A 20,576-nucleotide genomic window follows, 5' to 3' on the forward strand; every position below is an offset into this window, starting at 1 on the left:
AAACATGTAGAGGGAACAGAGTAATTAGAAAGCCATTCATCCCCTGTCATTCACTTCCAACAGTCTGAGGTTTAGATCAGCTGTTTTGTATAAACCCAGAGGAGATCTTTAAAACCTGCCACCCAGGAGCCAGATCTATGAATGACTTTATGCTGAGCATCAAGGCACTCTCCCAGCTCTTTATCAAAAGAGCTGACACTTTCAACTGGCAGCTTTGGGAAAGCAGCCCTGCTGCAAGCCATTGAACTCCATAGGAAGACTTGCTGGCTGGGGGAGTTCAAAAGCCTAGATCTGTAGAGCACTTTTTTAAAAAGTAGATGGAAACAAAGAAACCCTTAGAAAGATGGTTGTCCTGCATTTGTAGTTAGCCCCCAAATGGAAATTCCAAGAGCTACCCCAAACAGTACCGTGGTGCTGTGGGTTCGGGATGCACTTAAGTGGTGGTTGGGTGCTCTCAAGCCTGTTCCTTAGAGGTATGGAGGAGAGTCTGCCTGAATGTCTTCAAACTGGGCCAGAGGTAAACAGTGAAATAATTTATTTGTATATTCATTTATTATTTCAGTTGGTGTACCGCTAAGTGCACACACACTCTGGGCAGTTGACAACCCGTTTTTCTTCTTTAAGATCTGGGTGTTTTATAATGCATTAAAAACAAAGAAGTGCTAGACTTTGTAACCCAAACTTTCACAATGTTCATCCCGCCTGCTATGAACGTGGGCCATCCAATGTCCCTGTTTTTGCTTTTGCGGACAAGCAGCAAGCAGAAGAGGTTTATAGAGGGGTGAGAAAACCAGTCCCTGTGTAGTTCAGCACAAAATGTTTTGCATCGTGTTTTGATTGAAATAGGCAAAACATACCCTTTCCAGACCTGAATGTAGTCTCAAAACCAGAACACAGATGTTGAGATCATGCTTTTCTGAAGGCTTCAATGAAATTTAGGATAAATGATATTACAGTACACAACATTTTAAACAACACAGACAAAAGGTTTCTACATACTAACAATTATGATAAAAGCACTTTATCTATTGAAATATACGCTTATAAAAAGATGTATGTTTTTGAAAGTGCACACTAAAACCCATACGTTTGAAGAATGCATACATACATAGAAAATTTTACATCAAAATGCATCCAAATGTGTAAAATTTTAAAGCCTTTAGCTGGAAATTGTCTATATTTGTTAAAGGCGTTCTGACTTGCCCATTATGTCTAGACAGACCTAAGGAATAGATCTGGCTTTTGCAATCTGGTTAATCACTACCTTGGAATTTTATTTCATATTAATGAAAGGTTGTCTTATTTTGTCTAGTTCATCCGGATAATGGAGATTGACAATTGTAGGGATTAACTGTATAGAATGGACCTCTTTATATGGTGAGTGTGGCATCTACTAGCAGGGATGCATCATTTACTTGAAGAGCTCAGTTGTAAGGGCTATACTGGGGACAGAATGTTGGAAGGACTTCATGATAAAAGGTGGTGCCTTAAAATAATCTTGTAAAGCAAAGGAGGGAGTTGATTCTAGTGGAAACAAACACATGTGGCCATTTACAGGTAATATTGATGATGATAAAGAGCAATTTCCTGGGGGATTTCCCGAGTTCACTGCTCTAATAATTTGGAAGGAGGGAATACTTATGCCATGGCTGTTCCTCCAACTGTGCCGTAGCTCTTTTGTGTAAATTTACAGACACAAGTGTACTATCTTATAAAAAACACATCTATCTCTTCCTTGCAGTTACCTATTCTGATTTTGTTTGTTTGTTTGTTTGTTTAAGATCACAGTGGTATTCTACCAACAGGACACTAGAAAACAAAACAAAGATACAAAAATCTCTCAGATTTCTCTGGAGTAATGTTGAGAATTTAATTTTTTAAAAAAGCTTTTGAATGCATATGAACTGAAGAACAATGGCAGACAAAAATTACTCTGATAGAGCTTTTATAAAGCAGTGCAAACATGAACATTATACATGGGAGAATTCAGGTTATTGTTTGGAGGCTCTGACTCTCAGGTTGGCTGGTATGGATTCACAGAGGCTTTGATGTGCCATTCAGAGTTCCGGCAGACAGAGGTAATCTCAGATACCTATACAGTCATTGTTCTGCATTTCAGTTTTTAAAGTTCACCTTCATTATGGAAAAAGTTTTCATTGGTTAGTTATTTTCTTTCCTCATTCTCAGGGCTCTGTTGCACTTCCCTGCCACATGTTGTAGATGTTTCTATAGTTTTTTGCCAGCAGTGATGTAAAGGGGGGAGCCTTGGACAGCACTGAATAAATCCTTCTGCATATTTTCACCTTGCAGGGGCCTTGTGGGTGTGTGTCGTGCTGAATCCACACTGTACTCTAGAGGAGAAGGCATGCTGGCTGCGACAGCTCCAGAAATGGGGGGATATGGATGTTTGCCCATTGGAGGATGGGAATTATGGCAACGAACTTCCCAACATCACTAGTGCTCTTACTCAGAGCTCCAGTCACCGGCAAAGTAAGTTACAACAAGAGTGTTTTGTCCTCTGTCATGCCACGTTTTCCCTATTGGATGTACAGCAAGTTGTTGAAAAACATCTTAACGAGATCCCAGTTGTGCAAGAATAAAAGCTTCTTGAGAAAAGAGATTACCTCTCTTCTTGCCTCTGCATGGTAGGCTCTCATTATGGAGGTGTTTGGATGATATTTACAGTGAGGAAATAGATAGCTGTAGCAGTAGGAGCTTGTTGCCTTCTTTCATGCTGTGTGCAAAGCATGGTTTGAATAAGTGCAGAAGGTATGTCTGGTCTGAATCTCTAGCCCTCTTCGGATTTGTTTTTGGTTTTTGCTTATCCATTCCTGGGTAGCTCTGGATGTTTCTCCTTCCTCTCTCTCTCTCTCTCTCTCTCTGTTTCTCTTTCTCTTTGCTTTTGCTGAGCTTGAGTCACTGGAGGTGATATATTCAGGGCTGATTGGACTTGGTTGTGTGTTCGTCTTTTAATATTAATAAAACTATCCAGTAAAATTTTCCCAGTTATGCAATTCACCCGAATGCCAGATGTGAGGTTTTTGACTGAGAAAGACCCATACCTGTGCTCACTGGCAAATATAGGTGGGCTGGATGGAAAAGAAAGAGTTCTGCTGCATTTGCATTGCTACTGTGCTTGCTTCAGAAGTATTTCTTGGTGTTCAGTTTGTCATCCTCAAACCTTTGGTCGGCATAAACACAGTTTCCTTAGGCCAGTTGTGATGCACACCAAGACTTTAGTGGTGAGACCGTTCTGAGAAACATTGTAATTTAGTCAGGTCAATGTGGATGGTCATGGGAGGGTACATGTGGACACTCAAGTGTTCTTTCCTTTACAGACTCTTTAGTGAGGCCAAGACGTACAGTGTTCACTCGTGCCATTGAAGGCTGTGACCTGCATTGGCAGGATAGCCACCTCCAGCGGATAATCAGCAGCGACTTCTATATCTCTCCATCTTACCAAAGGGAAGGTGAGGGCCTTCTCTTCAACTCACAAGGACAGCCATTGTGGCTGGGTAAGCAGTTTCTCCTCCTGTTGCTCTTGCTCTGTGCATTTGCCTTAAAAAAAACTTGTGAGTACCACATTTGGAGTTTCTATGTGTTAAAAGAAGAATAATTCACATTTGAATGTATAGCCACTTCTTTGGAAAGAGTATCTTCATTTGCTCATCTTCCAAAACCTGAGAGTTCATGAGATCTAGTAATTTCCTGTACAGAGACTGTGGATGCTTCAAGACAATTTTTTTGTTGGGCAACAACCTTATCTCAACCATTGGAGTTTAGATTATGTCATTTTTAGTGTATAACCCTACCGGTTATTTCTTGGTTTTTCTCTCTCTCTCCAAATAAAATCTGTTAAGGGGAAAAGAAATACCACCAAATAGTTCTCATGTTCTTTTAAATCATACGGGACAGGAACCCTCTGTTTGAGAATAGAAAAGTTTGTAGCTACTCTCAAAAACATTTTCCTTTTTTCAGAGGGTTTGTCTTTTTCTTTGGCATGTCTAGGCTCTCAAACATTTCCCCATTTCAATAAGGAAAGCAGCATGCTGTGCAAGTAATTCCAGGCAATAGTATCTTGGGGCAGTAGGCCATGGACCCCAGTAACCACAAGCAGAATTACTGTACTATTCACTGAAATGAGATAAGAAGAATGTCAGGCGCAAGATCTGTGGCCACAATAAAGGAAGTTACAATAAAGGGAGAAGGAATACAATGCACCTTGTCTATATTATCAGCAGAGTGCCTCTAGTTAAATTGGGCTCCAGATGGGGGACCTTTGGGCTCCCACACTCACAATCTCTACCGTTGGTGGAGGCTTCTGCAAACAGGCACCCCAAACATCTTGAAGGCAGAACGTTCTCCACTCAGTCATCCAAAACAGGGACAGACTCTTTCAGATTACAGAGTTTAGTCAGTCATTGCCAGAGTGTTATGCCCGTGCCTTGCTACAAGAAGACAATTTTGTAATTGCTTCCTACACACCTCTTTTGACAAGCAGTAAACAGTCAGAATACCCAATCCATATATTCTACAGCACCATCACAGGCATTGGACAGGCATTGCTGTGCAGTTCAGAATAGGAAGGTTCAGCTACTTGGTAGTGTTCTGTCTCAGAGCTGACCCCACTGGATGAGCTGCTGAGTATAGCAGTATTTTAAGGGAAGTGGGTGATGGGTGCACTTATTCCTTGCATCAGATGTGGTTGCACACAGTTCATGTACTGTAATCCAGCATCTATGGCAAAATGCCTAGGATCCTGGGTGGCATGCTTTGAATCCTGTGGCACAGCTGTTTGGCAGCCACAGAAGATATTGGCCATTTCCTCCATCCGGCTCCTCCACCTTCAGTGGTTTACATCAGATCCTCTCTGACTTGTTAAACTTAGGCTTGCCAAAGGCATGAACCCTGCACACGATCATTCTGACATGTGGCTTCCTTCTCTCTTTTTCTTGGGGCTCCTCCTGGAGGGAAGTGACAGCAAGTGTGGAATTGCCTTTGTTTGGCCAGCCACAATTTCATTTGAGAGAGAGGCAGGAGAGAGGAGTCTTCCTTCACATGGGGAGCAAACACTGGAGATTCCATTTGTGTGTGAGAGACATTTGTGCACAGGCTGCCTTTAGGATCTCATATATGGCCTTTGGCAGATCAGCTGGCACTCTGAAGGAGGACAAGGAAGAGAAGTGAAGCTGGTTTTAAAAGCCTTCAGGCACCTTGCGGAAAATGTTTCCTGTGCAGACAGTCACGCTGCAGTGACTTTCTGTCTCTTACCTTTCCTCGTGCCAGGGACATTTGCAGAGGAGAGGGCTCATTGCTGCTTTCCATTCAGTGTGTGTCAGCTGTTCCTCCTGATGACTTCTCCACCAGAGTTATAATCCTCTCCACAGTAACTGTGGCTTCAGGTGGGGAACAACCAGCAGGAACAGATTAATTTCTGCACCAAACAATAGTATTGCACATGAGACAAGCTGTTTTCTGGTAATAAAATCTTCAGGAAGAGCCAAAACATAACACTTGGTGCAAAAGCCCTTTCAGCGAGGCATTCAAGAAGCCGAGCCAAAGTCCATAAAACGTCCAGGGCAGGATGTAGATCTTCCCCTGGCAAGGAGATTGGAATGAAGGGATTCAGCTGTAACTTTGGCCCTTTATATGTGAATGCCCAAAGGGACCTGGATCAGGAGGGCATCTTTGCCAATCTCCAGCAGCAGATGTGCAAAACAAACACAAATATTCCCTTTCCCTTGGAAAACCTGTCAGGTCTGGAAGAAGAATGCAGGCCTATCTCCTTTGCATAGGACTTTTCTCTAAGAAGGGGAGGCCTTTGCTAGAGAAACTATGTAAACCTGTTTGCAATCTCTCACCTGAGTGGTACTTTCAAGGAAGAACCTGTGCTCAGAGCTTCAGAAAAGTTATTTTTTTCAGATAGTGAACTCCAAAAATCCACAAGCAACATAGTCACTGGGGAAGTCTGGGATTTACAGTATAGTGCAAAAAGTAAATTTACCCACTTCTTCCTGTGCACTTAAATCAGCTCTCAGGTAGGAGGAGCTTTGAAATATTTGAGACTTATGCTAAGGTGAGTTGGATCAGTGCATTTTAATGGAGCCACAAGAGTTGAAAGTGAGAGGTCCTTTGCTGTTTTCACCAGAGCAATAGCGGGCCGAATGATGTGACTGAGAGTTGAAGCCGATGAGCAGAGTAATGTAATTCAGCCTAACAGCACCTTTGTCACTTCACGCTGCAGGTGGGAGGGTCTAGATTTGTGTGTTCGTTTCTGTGGAAAACAATAACAGTAAGCAAGCCCCTCAGTCATGCTTTTGGAAAAGTAATCCTTTACGGAAGATTGTAAGAGGGCTGTGGGGCACTAAATTTAAGGTTCATGTATTAAAACAGAATCAGGCAAGGAGGCAAAGAATTCAGAAAAATAAGTTGAACCCTAAGCTTCTAGTATTTGTGGGGCTGATTCTTGTATATAGACAATGCTATCCCTTCTGTCTGTATTTGGGGCTTAAGTGTCTGTTGTGTTTGCATTGTGCCACAGAACATGTCCCTACAGCTTGTGCCCGTGTTGATGCCCTTCGTTCCCATGGATACCCCAAGGAAGCACTTCGTCTAACTGTGGCTATAATCAATACCTTAAGACTGCAGCAGCAGAGACAGCTGGAGATATACAAACATCAGAAGAAAGGTACGTGCAAGACTCTGATTGTGAGTTTGGCTTGACAGTTTGTTTGCTGTTCACCAGTAGGTATCCAGATCTTTTCCAGGTCCTGTCATCATCACTGCCATTATCATCACCATTTAGTTTTCTGACAGCTATGTGAGGGCCACTATGACATAGTGAACTGAATGATGGATTAGGACTCATGAGAGATGGGCTCAAATCCCAGCTTGGCCATGGAAACTCAATGGTAAAACCTCTGCTTAAATGTCCCACAGACTTTGAAAACTTTCTTAGGGTGTCATAGGTCTGATGCAACTTGATGGCACTCAGCGTACATATTTCAGCTTTATGATGAATGTCTGCTTTTGCAACCATCCTGACTTTTGTCTGATTACATTCGCCATATTTTGCAGGTGAGGATGGGGAGAAGTCTTGCAAAACAAGACAAAACATTGGGGTTATTGTGTCCTAAAAATCTGGCCTGAAATTACCCAGCTCACCATGCCTAGCGGTACAGCTAGTCTTATTATGATGGAGGAAGAGGGTACACATCCAACAGCTCAAAGGCAGACCCATTTCTTGAGGTGTTGCAATTTTCAGTTTTGCAGTTTTCTGCCAGTTTTGTGCAACACTGAAGCCAAAGAGGATGCACCTTATGGCAGAAAAATCAGATAAAATACAGAATATTTTAAAATAAGGAAGTAATCATTCTGGGATTGTTCTTGTTCTGTTTGCCCAACTCCAGAACTGCTGCAGAGAGGAGCCACTACAATCACGAATCTGGAAAGCTGGGTGGGGCATCCTCTCAACCCCATTGGCTGCTTATTTCTCACTTTGACAGAAGCATGTCGAGTAGAGGATGAAAACTGCCTTGAAATTTCAGGTAGGAGAATATGAGAATCCCAGATTGCCAGTCCCCAAACATAAAGCACAGTTTTTACTCTTCCCCCTTTGCATCTGTTTTGGGGCCATCCCCAGGTTACTGCTGAGGTTCCTCCTCTTGTTTTTAACACTTAGAAAATGCTTAAAGTTTTCTAAATGCTGTACAGACTTTTAGAGATCAAACTTGCCCTGTTTGCCAGCTTACTGTCTAATAGACATGGCACAAAGGGAGGAAGGATGGAGCAGAAAGAGAGCAAGTATTGCAGCAATCTTCTTTGGCTAAAAGGTGGGACCAGGTTGGACTCCTTCTTACCGTGATGGCCATATTGGAAGGCGAGGGTGAAGACACCTGTCTCTTGGCTGATTCTAGAGGCCAGAAGAGGCAACCTTTCAGCTCCAGCTGGCACTGGCCAAGCACGTTGGAGTATACTCATGCTTTGTGGAATTGTGTGTTCTACCTTGGCTGGCTTCCTCTTCTTTTTGTGAAAGGGGCACAAACCCACATTTAATCATGGAAACACAGCCCCTTGCTGTTAAGCTGTCTGTAGTCTAAAAGACTCAGAGCTCTATATGGTCTCTCTACACTACCCTTCTTCCTGGTAGAAATCACTGGGAGGGAGCTGACTAATCTCTCTGTGCAGTTTTCTTGTGAGCTGCCAGGCTGGATGAACAGCAATACAGTTTGGAAAAATTTCTTTTTGGTACAATCTCTCTCAGAATGCCCCATCCAGCATCATCAGTGAAAGCTGTAGTCCCCAAACGGAACTTTTCCAACCTCTGGAGGGCAGTCATGGAGAACCTTGGCAGGAGGGCGCGAGAGAGGTATGCTTGTCTACTGATGACAACTCTTTTCCATCAGATGCTGGTGACTCCAAACCACCCGTGTACCAGCATGTGCCCGTGGCCAACAGTTGCCATGAGAGTGGGGAGTCCTACTTGTCCCTGGCATTGGAGGTGGCCCTGATGGGGATGGGGCAGCAACGGGTGATGCCGGAGGGCCTTTATGCACAAGACAAAGTGTGGCGGAATGAAGAGCAGATCATTGCCCACCTGCAGGAGCTGGAGCTGGATGCTGTGCTGGTGCAGACCCTACGCAAGCAGTGCATCCTGCTGCTCGAAGGTGAGGACACAGAGGTGCCTCTGTCTGGCACTTGTGATGAACTGAAGCTCAGCCCATTCACTATCTTGAGACAGACAGCCTGGACTTCTTTCATTCAGCTCTGTGTTCTGAAAATGGAGCCCCACCACCTTCCCCATTCCCTTTGGTCACAGTAATTACCCCAGTAGGTGTGGGTGGTGGTGAAAGTACTGTTGAATAGAGCAAGAGGGGCTGCTACATATGATCAGTCCCATTATATATTATTTGTGTGTAAAGATGGGGCATGGAGTTGGGTGGCAGTTCCATGATTAAATTGTACAGAATGCATGATATTAAACAATGGCAGAGGTTCTGTCCCAGCACATCAGAAGTTAAGCACAAAAGATTCTTTATATTTTAATAAAAGGCAGGAGGCTGGGGTTGTGGGGAGAATGGCCTCCAGGTGTTGTTAAGCTCAATTTTCCATTTGTCTCAGTTGGCATGGCCAGTGAAGATGGGAACAGTAATCCAGAAACACATGAAGGGTCATCAGTTCCCCATCCCTACTGTAATAGATGCTGTGTGGATTCATTTCCCCTCCAATTCCCTCCCCAGGAACATTGCTAAGGATCTTAACAGCTTGGAAGTATTTTTTGGCCTACAGCTTTCCTCTTTGCCATAAGAGGACAATCTAAGAGTTTGAGTCCAGAAGAACACTTTTCTATACTTTTTTCTGTCCAGTTAGAAGGGTACCTTGCAACAATGATTATCCTACTCTATCTGAAAGCCTTCCTCCTGTAGCAGCATGGAGAAAAGGATCCTAGCCAGTCCCTCCTCTCTTTGTGCTGCTTTTACCCTCCCCTCTGCTTGTGTCTAGAGGCTTTGTACTGTACTCACACTTCTGCAGTTTTTCCTGAAAGTTAAAGCCAGAAGTGGATGGCCACAAGAGTAGCATCCATGTAGGGTGGGGGATAGATGTTATCCTTTCTGATTTCTACTAGGCGTGGAGTTTCATTTGGAAGTCTGGGGGGGAGGGGAGAAAGGCAGAGATGCCAGATCTTCAGCGGGAGGGTGGAAGAGATATGCTTCTAAGTTCCCTGCATTAGCAACATTAGGGCCCCTGGACAGAGCAGAACCAAGATTGTTCCACCAAGGATCTCCATTCTACTCTCTTGTATGTCACAGAGAACCAGCATCCTCTTGCTTGCATGGTTCATAAGCTTGCCAAACTCTCTGGCTGAAATCCTAAAGGTCTGGTTGCAGGATTGACACTGACGTTGTTCTGCTCTTGCTTAGGTGGCCCGTTCAGTGGCCTTGGCGAGGTGATCCACCGGGAAAGTGTGCCCATGCACACCTTTGCCAAGTATCTGTTTTCTGCCTTGCTGCCCCATGATGCTGACCTGGCCTACAAGCTGGCACTGCGCTCAATGAGGTTGGTACCACTTTCCCCATTTTCTTCACTGGGGAAATTCAGCTTCCAGTGCACAGAAAAACTATAGAACATATTTCAGTAGTTGGTTACTTGTTTTGATCTTCTTCCTTTTGTTTAAAAGTTTCTCCAGTATGCAAATTGTTGCAATGCTTTTCTGGCAGATTTTAAACAGAAATACTTTGCATATATTTTACTTTATAAGGGAATTTGGAAACAAAATTACTGGTTAGCAGGTGCAGTTGGTCTCTTTCATCCCTATGTTGTCATTCTCTATTTACTTCACTTTTGAAAGCAGTCTTATTTTACTCCATAGGTGGATTGAAGTTCATGACATTTGAATGACTGTAGTCATACTAGTATCTCTACCCTGCAGTTCTGGTAGAGGGCATGTTGAATACTGGTAATTCAGAATAAAGAACTGGAGAATTGTACATTATACTCCTAGATTTTTTTTCTGATGGGGACATTCGTATTATGCCTTAGTGCTTGATGCAGACAATACTTACTTGTTGCTCAGCTGTTATTGCTTGAGCCCCATAGGCAGAGAGTAGGCAACGTTATGGGTAAACTAGGAACAGAAGAAGCTGCTTAATACTGACTCAGACAATTAGACTGTCTAGCCAAGTATGGTTGACAGTAACTGGCAGTGTCGCTGTGAGGTTCCCAACCTTGGGTCCCAGATGTTTTAGGACTGCAGCTTCCAGAAATTCTGGTCAGCACAACTAGTAGTGAAGGCTTCTGGGCAACATTCCCTCTAAGTCTGTCTCCGGCTGTGTGGGAGCCTCGTTCCATGAGTACAGAGGTGGGCGGGGGTTAATTTGAAATGGGAAGCAAACCAACCGGCTGCTGGCTGCCTGTGCTTAACCCCAATGGAGCTGTGGGCAAGCACAAGTGCATAGCTTAGAGGGAATATTGCTTCTGGGAGTTTTAGTCCAAGAACATCTGGGGACCTAAGGTTAGAAAGCACTGCCCTATAGTTTCCGGCGGGATTCTTCCCTAGCTTGATATGGAAACAACTGAGTATTGGGCCTATGACTGCTTGCATGTGACGTATGTATGCTAACAGTGAGTGAGTTAAATGATTCCAGGAGAGGAGTGGTTCACTCCATGGCAGCAAAGACTACCAAGAGTCTTGTGGCACCTTAAAGACTCATTGATTTTAGCAGACTGCTAAGTAAAATGTGTTGCTTATTAAGTTGCTACAAGGTTTTTTTGTCCATTTCTAATTTAATTTTGGATTGATAAACCTGTAATCCTTCTGTTGCAATCAAAGCTGGGCAAAATCTCTCTTTTTGACTGCAGTTCTTAGGCACTCGCCATGCTAAATGGTGGGTTCTGGGTTCTGCAGCCCAAAACAGTACTTTTTTAAAGTTTCTTTGCCATACTCCTATAACAAAACAAAACAAAACCATCCAGTGTTATAGCAGTGGTCTGTCCTAGCAGGCAGGTTTTTGTGTAGGGGGGAAGTCCTGGCTTCCTGTTTCCTTGGATTCTCAAGCCTTTAAAAATACCCAAACTGAAGCCATGTGAGCAGGTAGCTCCGAACCGCAGCAGATGCCTTGGTGTTAGAGCCCACCCTCTTCCCCCGCAGCTCCACTAAGCAAAACCAGATGACTGCTGTGCAAATCATGCTTGGCTCTGACTTAAAAGCACAAGAAGGGGATATTTCCATACTTATATTTTTCTTTACAAGTTTATAAATCACTTCTCAGTTCTCTAGTGGCCTTTCAAGTTTACTTAAGGCTGGTCTTGCAACCATATGTTTTAAAAGCCCTTGAAAGGCTTTCCACATGGTTTTACACCAGCATGCCATGGGCAAACAAGACAGATTAAAAGCTACTGCTGGCAGGTGCCCATTCAGTGACTCGATGTGGCTTGCTGTTTTTTTCCTAGGCTGCCTGTTCTGGAGACGACTCCCTCTGGTGATGTTACGCACCCTCACCATATTGTTTCAGTGGTGCCTAGCAGGTACCCACGCTGGTTTACACTGGGACACTTGGAATCACAACAGTGCGAACTTGCTTCCACTATGCTGACAGCAGCCAAAGGTGGGTAATGGGCTCCTTGCAGAACTGGAGGTGAGCACCAGAAACCTTAGGTTAGGGGTCAACGCCTGCAAGTTAAAAGACCACAGTTGCCTCTTCCCCCTCCCCATCACTCCCCCAGGACCTACAACTGACCTCTTGACAAAACCAGAAATGACTGGAGGTTCACGGTCTTTTCACAAAGACAAGGTATGTGGGACAATGTATTGCCTTTATTTTGAAAGAAAATAGCACCACCTGGATCGTTAGGAATGGAGTTTTCCACTTTGCACATTACAATGATTGGGGAGTGTCCTCTGAGGGCTTCAGAAGCCATCATATTGAATGGGGTGCATGGGGCTGATAGGGGAAGGTCTGTCTTCCCCTTTAAATATCCCGTTTTCCTCACTTGCATTGGGACAAGGGCAATGTTATACTGACAGTCATGCTGTTTGCCTTAGCCTTTTTAGCAGTAAGTTAGGAAATGGTTTCCTTAACTGTAAGAGCTTAAAAGTCAGATAGCCTTTGTATCTAATTTTCCTAGCTGATTGGTTACAGTACCTTAGCTCTGCCTCTGGACTGGCCATATTGTGGCTTCCTTCTTATTGGGACTGTCAAGATGGTAAAAAAAAAGTACTGTACATCTTTGGAAAGAAATAATCAGGGTCAGTAGCTGCCAGGTTTTGCTGATCTATGCCATGAGCCTGGTATGATTATGCCCCTGCTCCCAGGAAGCCTGCCTAACTTTCCTTGAACCAACATGGAGGTTGGCACTGAATGTGTCCAATTCTTAACACAAGGCGCTTGGCAGTATTTTTTCTCTGTCAGCTGTTTGGATGGCAGGGATTGCTTGTATCCATGTGGCCACACCAGCTAGACCAGATGGATACTGGCTACTAGAGGAAACTGAAAGGCCAGGAAAACAAAGCCAACTCTTTATATTTTAGAGATCAAGAGTCACACTGTTCCTGTGATGTTTGCTTTGAAACCTGGTTGAAAATATTATATCTCTGTAGCTAGATTTTTATTCTGCTGTTGGGATTGAAAATAAATATTAACAATAATTATATGTTTTGTTCACTTAAGATGTTCTTGGTGGCTTGGCTTTTATATTGTAACATTCTGTGAGCTGGTGAGGTCAGCTGTTATGTACCAGGATAAGATTTCCAGACCTGCAGTGAAATTGCTGGGGATTAGTGTTTTGTTTGCATTCCATGGAAAGCCACCCACTGATTTATCTAAAAAGAAAAAAGAATAACAGACTCCATTAGGAAAATCCATGGCAAATATCATTATGTTCCCTTGACCAGGATATCCAGGGTGATGTTAAAGCCCCCACTCAGCCATAAAAACCCATTGGGATATGTTTAATTGGTATAGCCATTTATTAAATGTCTCACCAGTTGATCCCTAAATCAACATTAATTATGGAAGGATGAAGATGCAGGTCCAAACTTCACTGCCTTTTAAATAAAATGTTTTCATTGATTACAGATATTATTATTAATCATAGGTAACTTCTATTATCATCAGTCTCAACCTTCTATTTGTCATTACAGGTCTTACTTTTCACTCTAATCACACCTCAGATCTCCCAAATACCACACTCTATCTCCTTCTCCACTTTCTCACTCTTACTCTTGACTCCGCCTCTTTATTACATTTCTCTCGGCTCCGCCTCCTAGCAACATTAGTCTGATCCATGAATATTCATAACTACTTAACATAATAAGGATGAATGCCACAGGGTCACTATAAGTTGGTTCTGTCGTGACAGCGCATAACAGCACCCTTCACCACTTGAATGTGCTCTTGCCATTTTATCGCTTGTTTTATTTTGAAACTCCACTTATTCTAAGCTGAAAAGCTCTCTCTCCACATGGGATTCTTCAACTCCTCGATTACCCTATTTTACAAATGCCCCTCCATTAAATGCTCATTCTACTAGTTCAGTTTTTCATTTCTTGGTTTGTTTGTGTTCAGAGTTGCTGGTAACAAAGGAAATGCCTTTGATCCTTCTATGGGCGTTATTTTGCAGCAGCATCTTCCATGTTTGATATGCAAGCCCTCTCTTAGTCAGTTTTTGCATCAGCCCATAAATAACTGTGATCATTGCTACATTTCTAGCTTATATTTGCCTTCAAAGATTTACCTTAATCACTTTATTCTAAGATGTTACTACATTTAGCAATCCATTTTTTAATTTAAAGTGTGTCAGAAGAACTTAAAAATCTAAAGTGAGCGGAACTGGATCAGAGCAAAGACCCATTTATTCCAGTGTCCTCTTAACAACACTGGCTAGCCAGATACAAGAACATCTCCACCTGCACCCTGACCAGAGGCTACTACTTCAGGATTTCCGATTCCTTATGAATCCAGACAGCCATAAATATATTCCATTTTTTAAGTTCCATGTCATGTTCGACTGAATGGACTGTAATTTGAGGGTCGGGTATGTATAACCTGCCCATATGGGCCATACAACACATGACAGCAAAACCACATCATCTGCCAGCAGTTCATATTCGTACTGTATTCATGTCATATTTTAATTTCCTTTGGTCTCACCTAGCTGCTCTGTAACTCCCGCCATCTCCCCATCCTGGTCAGGTGAAGTAGGCAAGAATCCAAACCGAGACTCGTTCTGGAACTCCATGGACATTGCCAATGTGAAACCCTTGGTTTAGAAATTAATGGTGACTAATTTCTTTGTACTTCACCCAGAGCTTGTAAAAGTTATTTCCACTAAAGGGGCACTATATCAAATCAATCAATCAATTCTTGAGTGCAGATCTTGGAACACACACACACACACACACACATAAACAGTGGGTCCTATTGCCTATGGTCTGGGTGGATATGGGCATTTTAGTGTATCAAGGTAATTTCCACACTCTGCTTCATTCGATTGGTTTCTCTTCCAACATGCTTTAGAAGTGGAGACTCCTACATAGTACAGTGCTATCCAGTTTAGATGACACACTGGTGACATCTCGGAGGAGAGAACTGGCATCCTAGCAGGCCAATGGATGAGCGTTCTTTCTGTTCCCATGCAGGTGACATGCTGCGCTTACGGACTGTCCTTGAAGCCATTCAGAAGAACATACACTCTTCTTCCTTGATCTTCAAACTGGCCCAGGATGCCTTTAAGATTGCAACACCTGCTGATAACAGCTCTGATACAACCCTGTTGAATGTGGCACTAGAGCTGGGATTGCAGGTAAGGTAGATCAGTGGTCAGAAGAGAAATTTGAGAGTTCTTTCAATCTTTGTTCTAACTTGGAAGCCTGGCTGAAAGGTGAAGGATATGTCTTGGAGCCAATAGAAGCATCTGCGTTCAGGAAGTCACTAAATGCAGGTCAGGTTCTGGTCACTTTTTTCACTTCCTGATGTATTCTTGCATTCAGTTTTGCCCGTTATGTTGAACCTACACCACCCCTTCTCAGATGATCTCCTATCCAAGAAGATAAACAAGACCTGCTTATCTTTTAAGCCTGCAGCAGTGCATCCCATGACTTCAGGCCAATCTATAGCTGTTGGGAAATGCTGATCTAGGTCAATGCAAGCCCTGGGCTTAGGGAGCATCTGTGAGAAATAATCCCTCTCACTGTCCTAGGTGATGCGCATGACCTTGTCGACCTTGAATTGGAGACGGAGGGAGATGGTGCGATGGCTCGTGACCTGTGCAACCGAAGTGGGTGGGTATCTCTCTCATGAATCCTGAAAGTGAAGCCCGAAGCCCTGTCTGCTCCAATGAACAAGCAGAAGGCCCTGATAATTTTAAGGATGGTGTGACACCCACTGAGCAACAGAGCCACAAGGAGATGATAATGTTTCAATACTACTTTTGAATATTCAGAGCACTTCCCATACAATTCTGTGTTGAAATGGTTTTTGTAGTCCTATAAGAGGGGGCCAGTACGTATTATGCTACATGCTACAGATGTGGGGAATGAAGCAGAGACAGCAGGGTTGTACACACGAAGTATATCTGTAGAATTCCTGTCAGATGAGACTTGAATCAGAGACATTTTGATTCATAACTCATTCTTCTATCCACTATATTGCATCAGCATCCAAATTTCCACAAGGAGGATAATCATTACAGAAGATCCTTCTGTAATCATTACAGAAGGTCCCTGCACTAGCCATGAAAAATAGGAGGGCTGGTGATAACAAAGACAATCTATTACTAAGATGCAACTATAGGTAACTTTAGAAAAAAATAAACTTGTTTTCTTGTTATGAAATGGAGAGGAGTGAGTTTGTGTGGCTCATTTTTTTTTCAGTTTTCCACATCTGTATTGTTCTATCACAGTTCTATATCTGTTTGTTTCCCCTCCTAGGCATGACAACCCACATATTTTTTTACACAAGTCACAAATATATCAAGTTTTGTACACTTTTCTAACTGTATTCATTTTGTACATATTTTGCAAGCAATTTCCCCCACTGAATACATCATTTTGGGCATGTTTTCAAGATACTGTACATTTTTTAAAAAAGTTTGAAGTCTACATATTTTGGGGGTGCTTTATTTTTTCAAATATTTCTGTATGGATTTTAAGGACTTGCTGATGCTAGGTTATGTTCAGGTTCAGAAAGTATGAATTTGGTAAGTTCAAATTGAAATGCAAACCAGATGAATTTTTCACCCAGCTGAGTCATAAATGCAGAGCCTTTAGACCAACTAAAGCAAAGCTAGATCGTAGCTGTCCAGTTATCGTAGAAGTCTTGGCTGATAGCATAATCCTCCACTACAAAGCCAACTTGAACAGTGCGATCCTGCTTCTGAGACAGGTTAGATTATGACCAACATAGCCTAAAGCACTGAAGCACTGTATCTCTAAAAGAATTAATTAACATAACCCCCGTCACACTGATCTAATTGAAAGAGGAAAAGAATGACTGTTGAGCTCTTTACCTCCATTTGTCAAGCATTGCAGTCACATTCTGCCCCTTTCCCCCATGGCCTAAGACACTTCTGCTTCCTTCCTTGCAGGTGTCCGAGCTTTAGTCAGCATCTTGCAGAGTTGGTACACACTCTTCACTCCAACTGAAGCTACTAGCATAGTAGCAGCAACAGTGATGTCCCATAACACTATCTTGCGCCTCAGTCTGGACTATCCACAGCGAGAAGAGCTGGCCAGTTGTGCCCGCACATTGGCCCTGCAGTGTGCTATGAAGGATCCTCAGAACTGTGCCCTCTCAGCCTTGACCTTGTGTGAAAAGGACCACATTGCCTTTGAGACTGCTTACCAAATTGTGATTGATGCTGCTTCCACAGGCATGACTTATTCACAACTCTTTACCATTGCACGGTACATGGAGCACCGTGGGTATCCCCTCCGAGCCTTCAAGCTAGCATCGCTTGCCATGACACACCTCAACCTTGCCTATAGTCAGGACACCCACCCTGCTATCAACGATGTGCTTTGGGCATGTGCACTCAGTCACTCTCTGGGCAAGAATGAGCTCGCGGCCATTATTCCGCTGGTAGTGAAGAGCGTCCATTGTGCCACAGTGCTGTCTGACATCCTGCGACGCTGTACCATGACTGCACCAGGCCTTGCTGGTATTCCTGGCCGCAGGAACTCTGGGAAACTGATGTCAACAGACAAAGCACCTTTGCGCCAGCTCTTAGATGCTACAATAAGCGCTTATATCAATACCACACACTCCCGGCTCACCCACATCAGCCCTCGGCATTACGGGGAATTTATAGAATTTCTCAGCAAAGCTCGGGAGACTTTCCTGCTGGCTCAGGACGGCCACATACAATTTGCTCAGTTCATAGACAACCTCAAGCAGATCTACAAGGGCAAGAAGAAACTCATGTTGCTAGTGAGAGAGCGATTTGGATGAACTTCTGCACTAGAAAGAGGAAAGAAACCCTGATCATTGTTAGTGGGGTCATGCTAGTTAGGCAAGACCTAACTGCATTTCCCATTTGGAGAGATTTCCCAGATTCTTCAAGGAACAAAAAAACAACAACAGCACAACAGGAAGGGTTTTGTTTCCCACCCACAACTCACTCGCAAACACTTTGGCAATACCAAAAGCTAACCAGGAAGTTGAATACCTCTTTTCCAAAGGGCATGGTGGATGGCGGCTGAAAAGCAAAGTGGTGCAAAGGAGGCATAGAAGTGTGTCCGTCAGCCTCTGGAATTGCCACTTGTGTTGCCAGCTGGTGGCCTTGAGAGATGTGCATCCTGCCAAGACTGGCAAAAATGTCACCATGTTTTCGTGCACGTGGAGATGCTTAATTAAGAACCTAAAGTTAACTGTTCTCAGGGATTGCTTTACTAAAAGTAACAGAAGCATTTATGAAACTGTAAATACAATAGTATACATGTCAATTATTAAATTGTAAAGTTCTAATTATTTATAATTATTCTTATTTTGTTTGGGGGATACTTGAAATTGTGTTGTGGGCTTTCTTTCATGCATTCTTGTTAAAACATTTCTGAACATGAGAAACATGAACATTTCTCAGGTTTTCCCCAGCACTGTTGGTAAAGGTGGACTGGGTTATCTGACAAGCAGAGAAGAATTCAGAGTTTATGCAGAATTGCCATACTGCGATGGCCTTGGAAAAGAAGAGACTAAGGTGACAACGGGAAAGCCAGACATACCTCAACGTTTCAAGGTCATCTGGGTGAGGATTTGGCCCTCTGGGCCTCGACCCTAACACTCTCCCTGTGTCAGCTGGCTTTTGTACTGTGGTTCCCAGTATGGAATACAAAGGCCCAGGAAGCCAGGTAACCTGGCTGTAAAACAGTTGGGTCCATAGCTTAAATAATCTATTTTTGACGCTTTTCCATGGATGGGTGCTTGCAAGTACTGCATACCTCTGAATATGTATGTGGGGAAGGTTTTCTCTGTTTTCTTTCAGCTGGTGGGGAGTAGGAATCCCATGTTTTTCTTCTTTGCCTATGTGTGTCTTTGTTTTCATTGCCATTTATAAATGGTTGCAGCAAAGGCTGGTGCCCTCTTGAGGACAGTTTCCCATCACATGTCTTCCTGCTCCAACTCTTACCACTGTTTAGCATTCTTCTTAATTTTTATCTTGTTCCAGTGAATCACAGGGGAGCAAGACAGGGCTTCCTTATTCCAGTTGTCTTTGTGTTCCCCTGTTCCAGTGTGTCCTAGTTTTAAAAGGGGCAGGGAGGGACTGGGGGTGGGTGGGACTGGGGTGGGATGAAATGTAGCTTAGGAAATGTGGATTAAAGTTACTACTGTCTGACTCCAGTTTTGTTTCCAAAAAAACTCTTAAGCAGCTGGTCCCAAGACCAGACAACTCCAGTTGACTCAGTATTTGTTGCCATAGAAGTATCATTCTTCACATTTGACTCTTTATTTTGTGTGTACAACTTCTTGACATGGTATTTAATAAAAAAGAAAAAAAAGGAAGGATAATGTTCATGCCATTTCTGTATCACTCCAGCCATTTTGCTTATCAGTCAGATACCTATGTAATTTAGAAACAGTGCTGGTAGAATGAGGGGAACACCTCAGGCAGCAGGTTTGAAGTGTCATGAGTGGGCAAGCAAAGGTTATTTTTTACTACAAAGACCGGAATATGGGTTTTAGCCCTCTTGGGCCAAAATAACATGGCTAGCTTTAGGTAGCATTGTACCTTAATGTGTGGGGCATTATTTGTTGTTCTACATGAGAGACCAAAACTTTTTGACAGGCCTTTGTGTGTGTGTGTGTTTTTAAAGCACTAGTGAAAGGACAACTGGTACATTATAAGGGGTGCTGCTGCAATGGGCAGGATCAAAAGGGACCGTTTGTAACCATCCAAACCCTCATCCTTGCAGATTTATTTTGATTAGCAGTGCTGACCTTTTGGATGGGAAGGAGAGTTCTGCCTCCTCTTGACCTAGGGCCCATTGACTGTATCCACAGAGAAGCTGGTATAAGCTACAGGGAGCACATTAACTTCTCACCCAGACAAGAGTATGTTCATCTTGCAGATTTACTGCATGGGTGTGCGTGCGGAGGAAATATGGATCAGAGAAGGCTAGGGCATAGTGGGCATGACATGCACAATGATGTCTCTCCTTTCAGTCCTCCTCTTGCTTCAGACATCTTGACCTTGTACCGATTTTCCACCGCAAGATAGCATCACTCGTCACTCACAGATACTAACAGCCAAAAATCCTGTCCTAAATCCAGTTGTAATTCACAATCACAGTAGACCCACTGAGTCAATGAGGCACTGAATTACCATTAGGCAACTAATTCATTAGGGACCAGCATATGGGTTTGAGGCAGAGATTGCTGTACTCGATGATGGGAATAAGGTGGTATGAATGTTAGGGACTGCATGTATATGCTGCACGAGTGGATGGTACCAGTAAAAAGTAGTCACTTCTCATTAATATCCTGTAGGAAAACACTGGGTCATACATTCCATGCTGAAGGCAGTGCAGACTTCACATTCCTCAAAATCTTCCTTTACCATCTGCCCACCAAAGCACGGGGCCAATA

The 20,576-nt window shown here is 43.3% G+C and overlaps 1 protein-coding gene across 3 annotated transcripts in view; it reads left to right on the forward strand.

Moving 5' to 3' along the window:
* ZSWIM5 (zinc finger SWIM-type containing 5) overlaps positions 1-18,464 on the forward strand; it is a 134,675-nt gene extending 116,211 nt beyond the window's left edge. For all 3 annotated transcript variants that reach the window (XM_072997558.2, XM_078392842.1, XM_078392841.1), the window contains 10 exons: positions 2,311-2,490; positions 3,339-3,515; positions 6,542-6,688; positions 7,410-7,547; positions 8,406-8,666; positions 9,921-10,056; positions 11,950-12,104; positions 15,137-15,300; positions 15,697-15,778; positions 17,083-18,464. In XM_072997558.2, coding sequence (XP_072853659.2) covers positions 2,311-2,490; positions 3,339-3,515; positions 6,542-6,688; positions 7,410-7,547; positions 8,406-8,666; positions 9,921-10,056; positions 11,950-12,104; positions 15,137-15,300; positions 15,697-15,778; positions 17,083-17,945 — 2,303 coding nt within the window. In that variant the 3' untranslated portion in view covers positions 17,946-18,464. The remainder of the gene's footprint in view (positions 1-2,310; positions 2,491-3,338; positions 3,516-6,541; positions 6,689-7,409; positions 7,548-8,405; positions 8,667-9,920; positions 10,057-11,949; positions 12,105-15,136; positions 15,301-15,696; positions 15,779-17,082) is intronic.
* The last annotated feature ends 2,112 nt before the right edge of the window (positions 18,465-20,576 follow it).

This window comes from Pogona vitticeps, chromosome 4 (assembly GCF_051106095.1).
Source record: "Pogona vitticeps strain Pit_001003342236 chromosome 4, PviZW2.1, whole genome shotgun sequence".
Classification (NCBI taxonomy): Eukaryota; Metazoa; Chordata; class Lepidosauria; order Squamata; family Agamidae; genus Pogona; species Pogona vitticeps.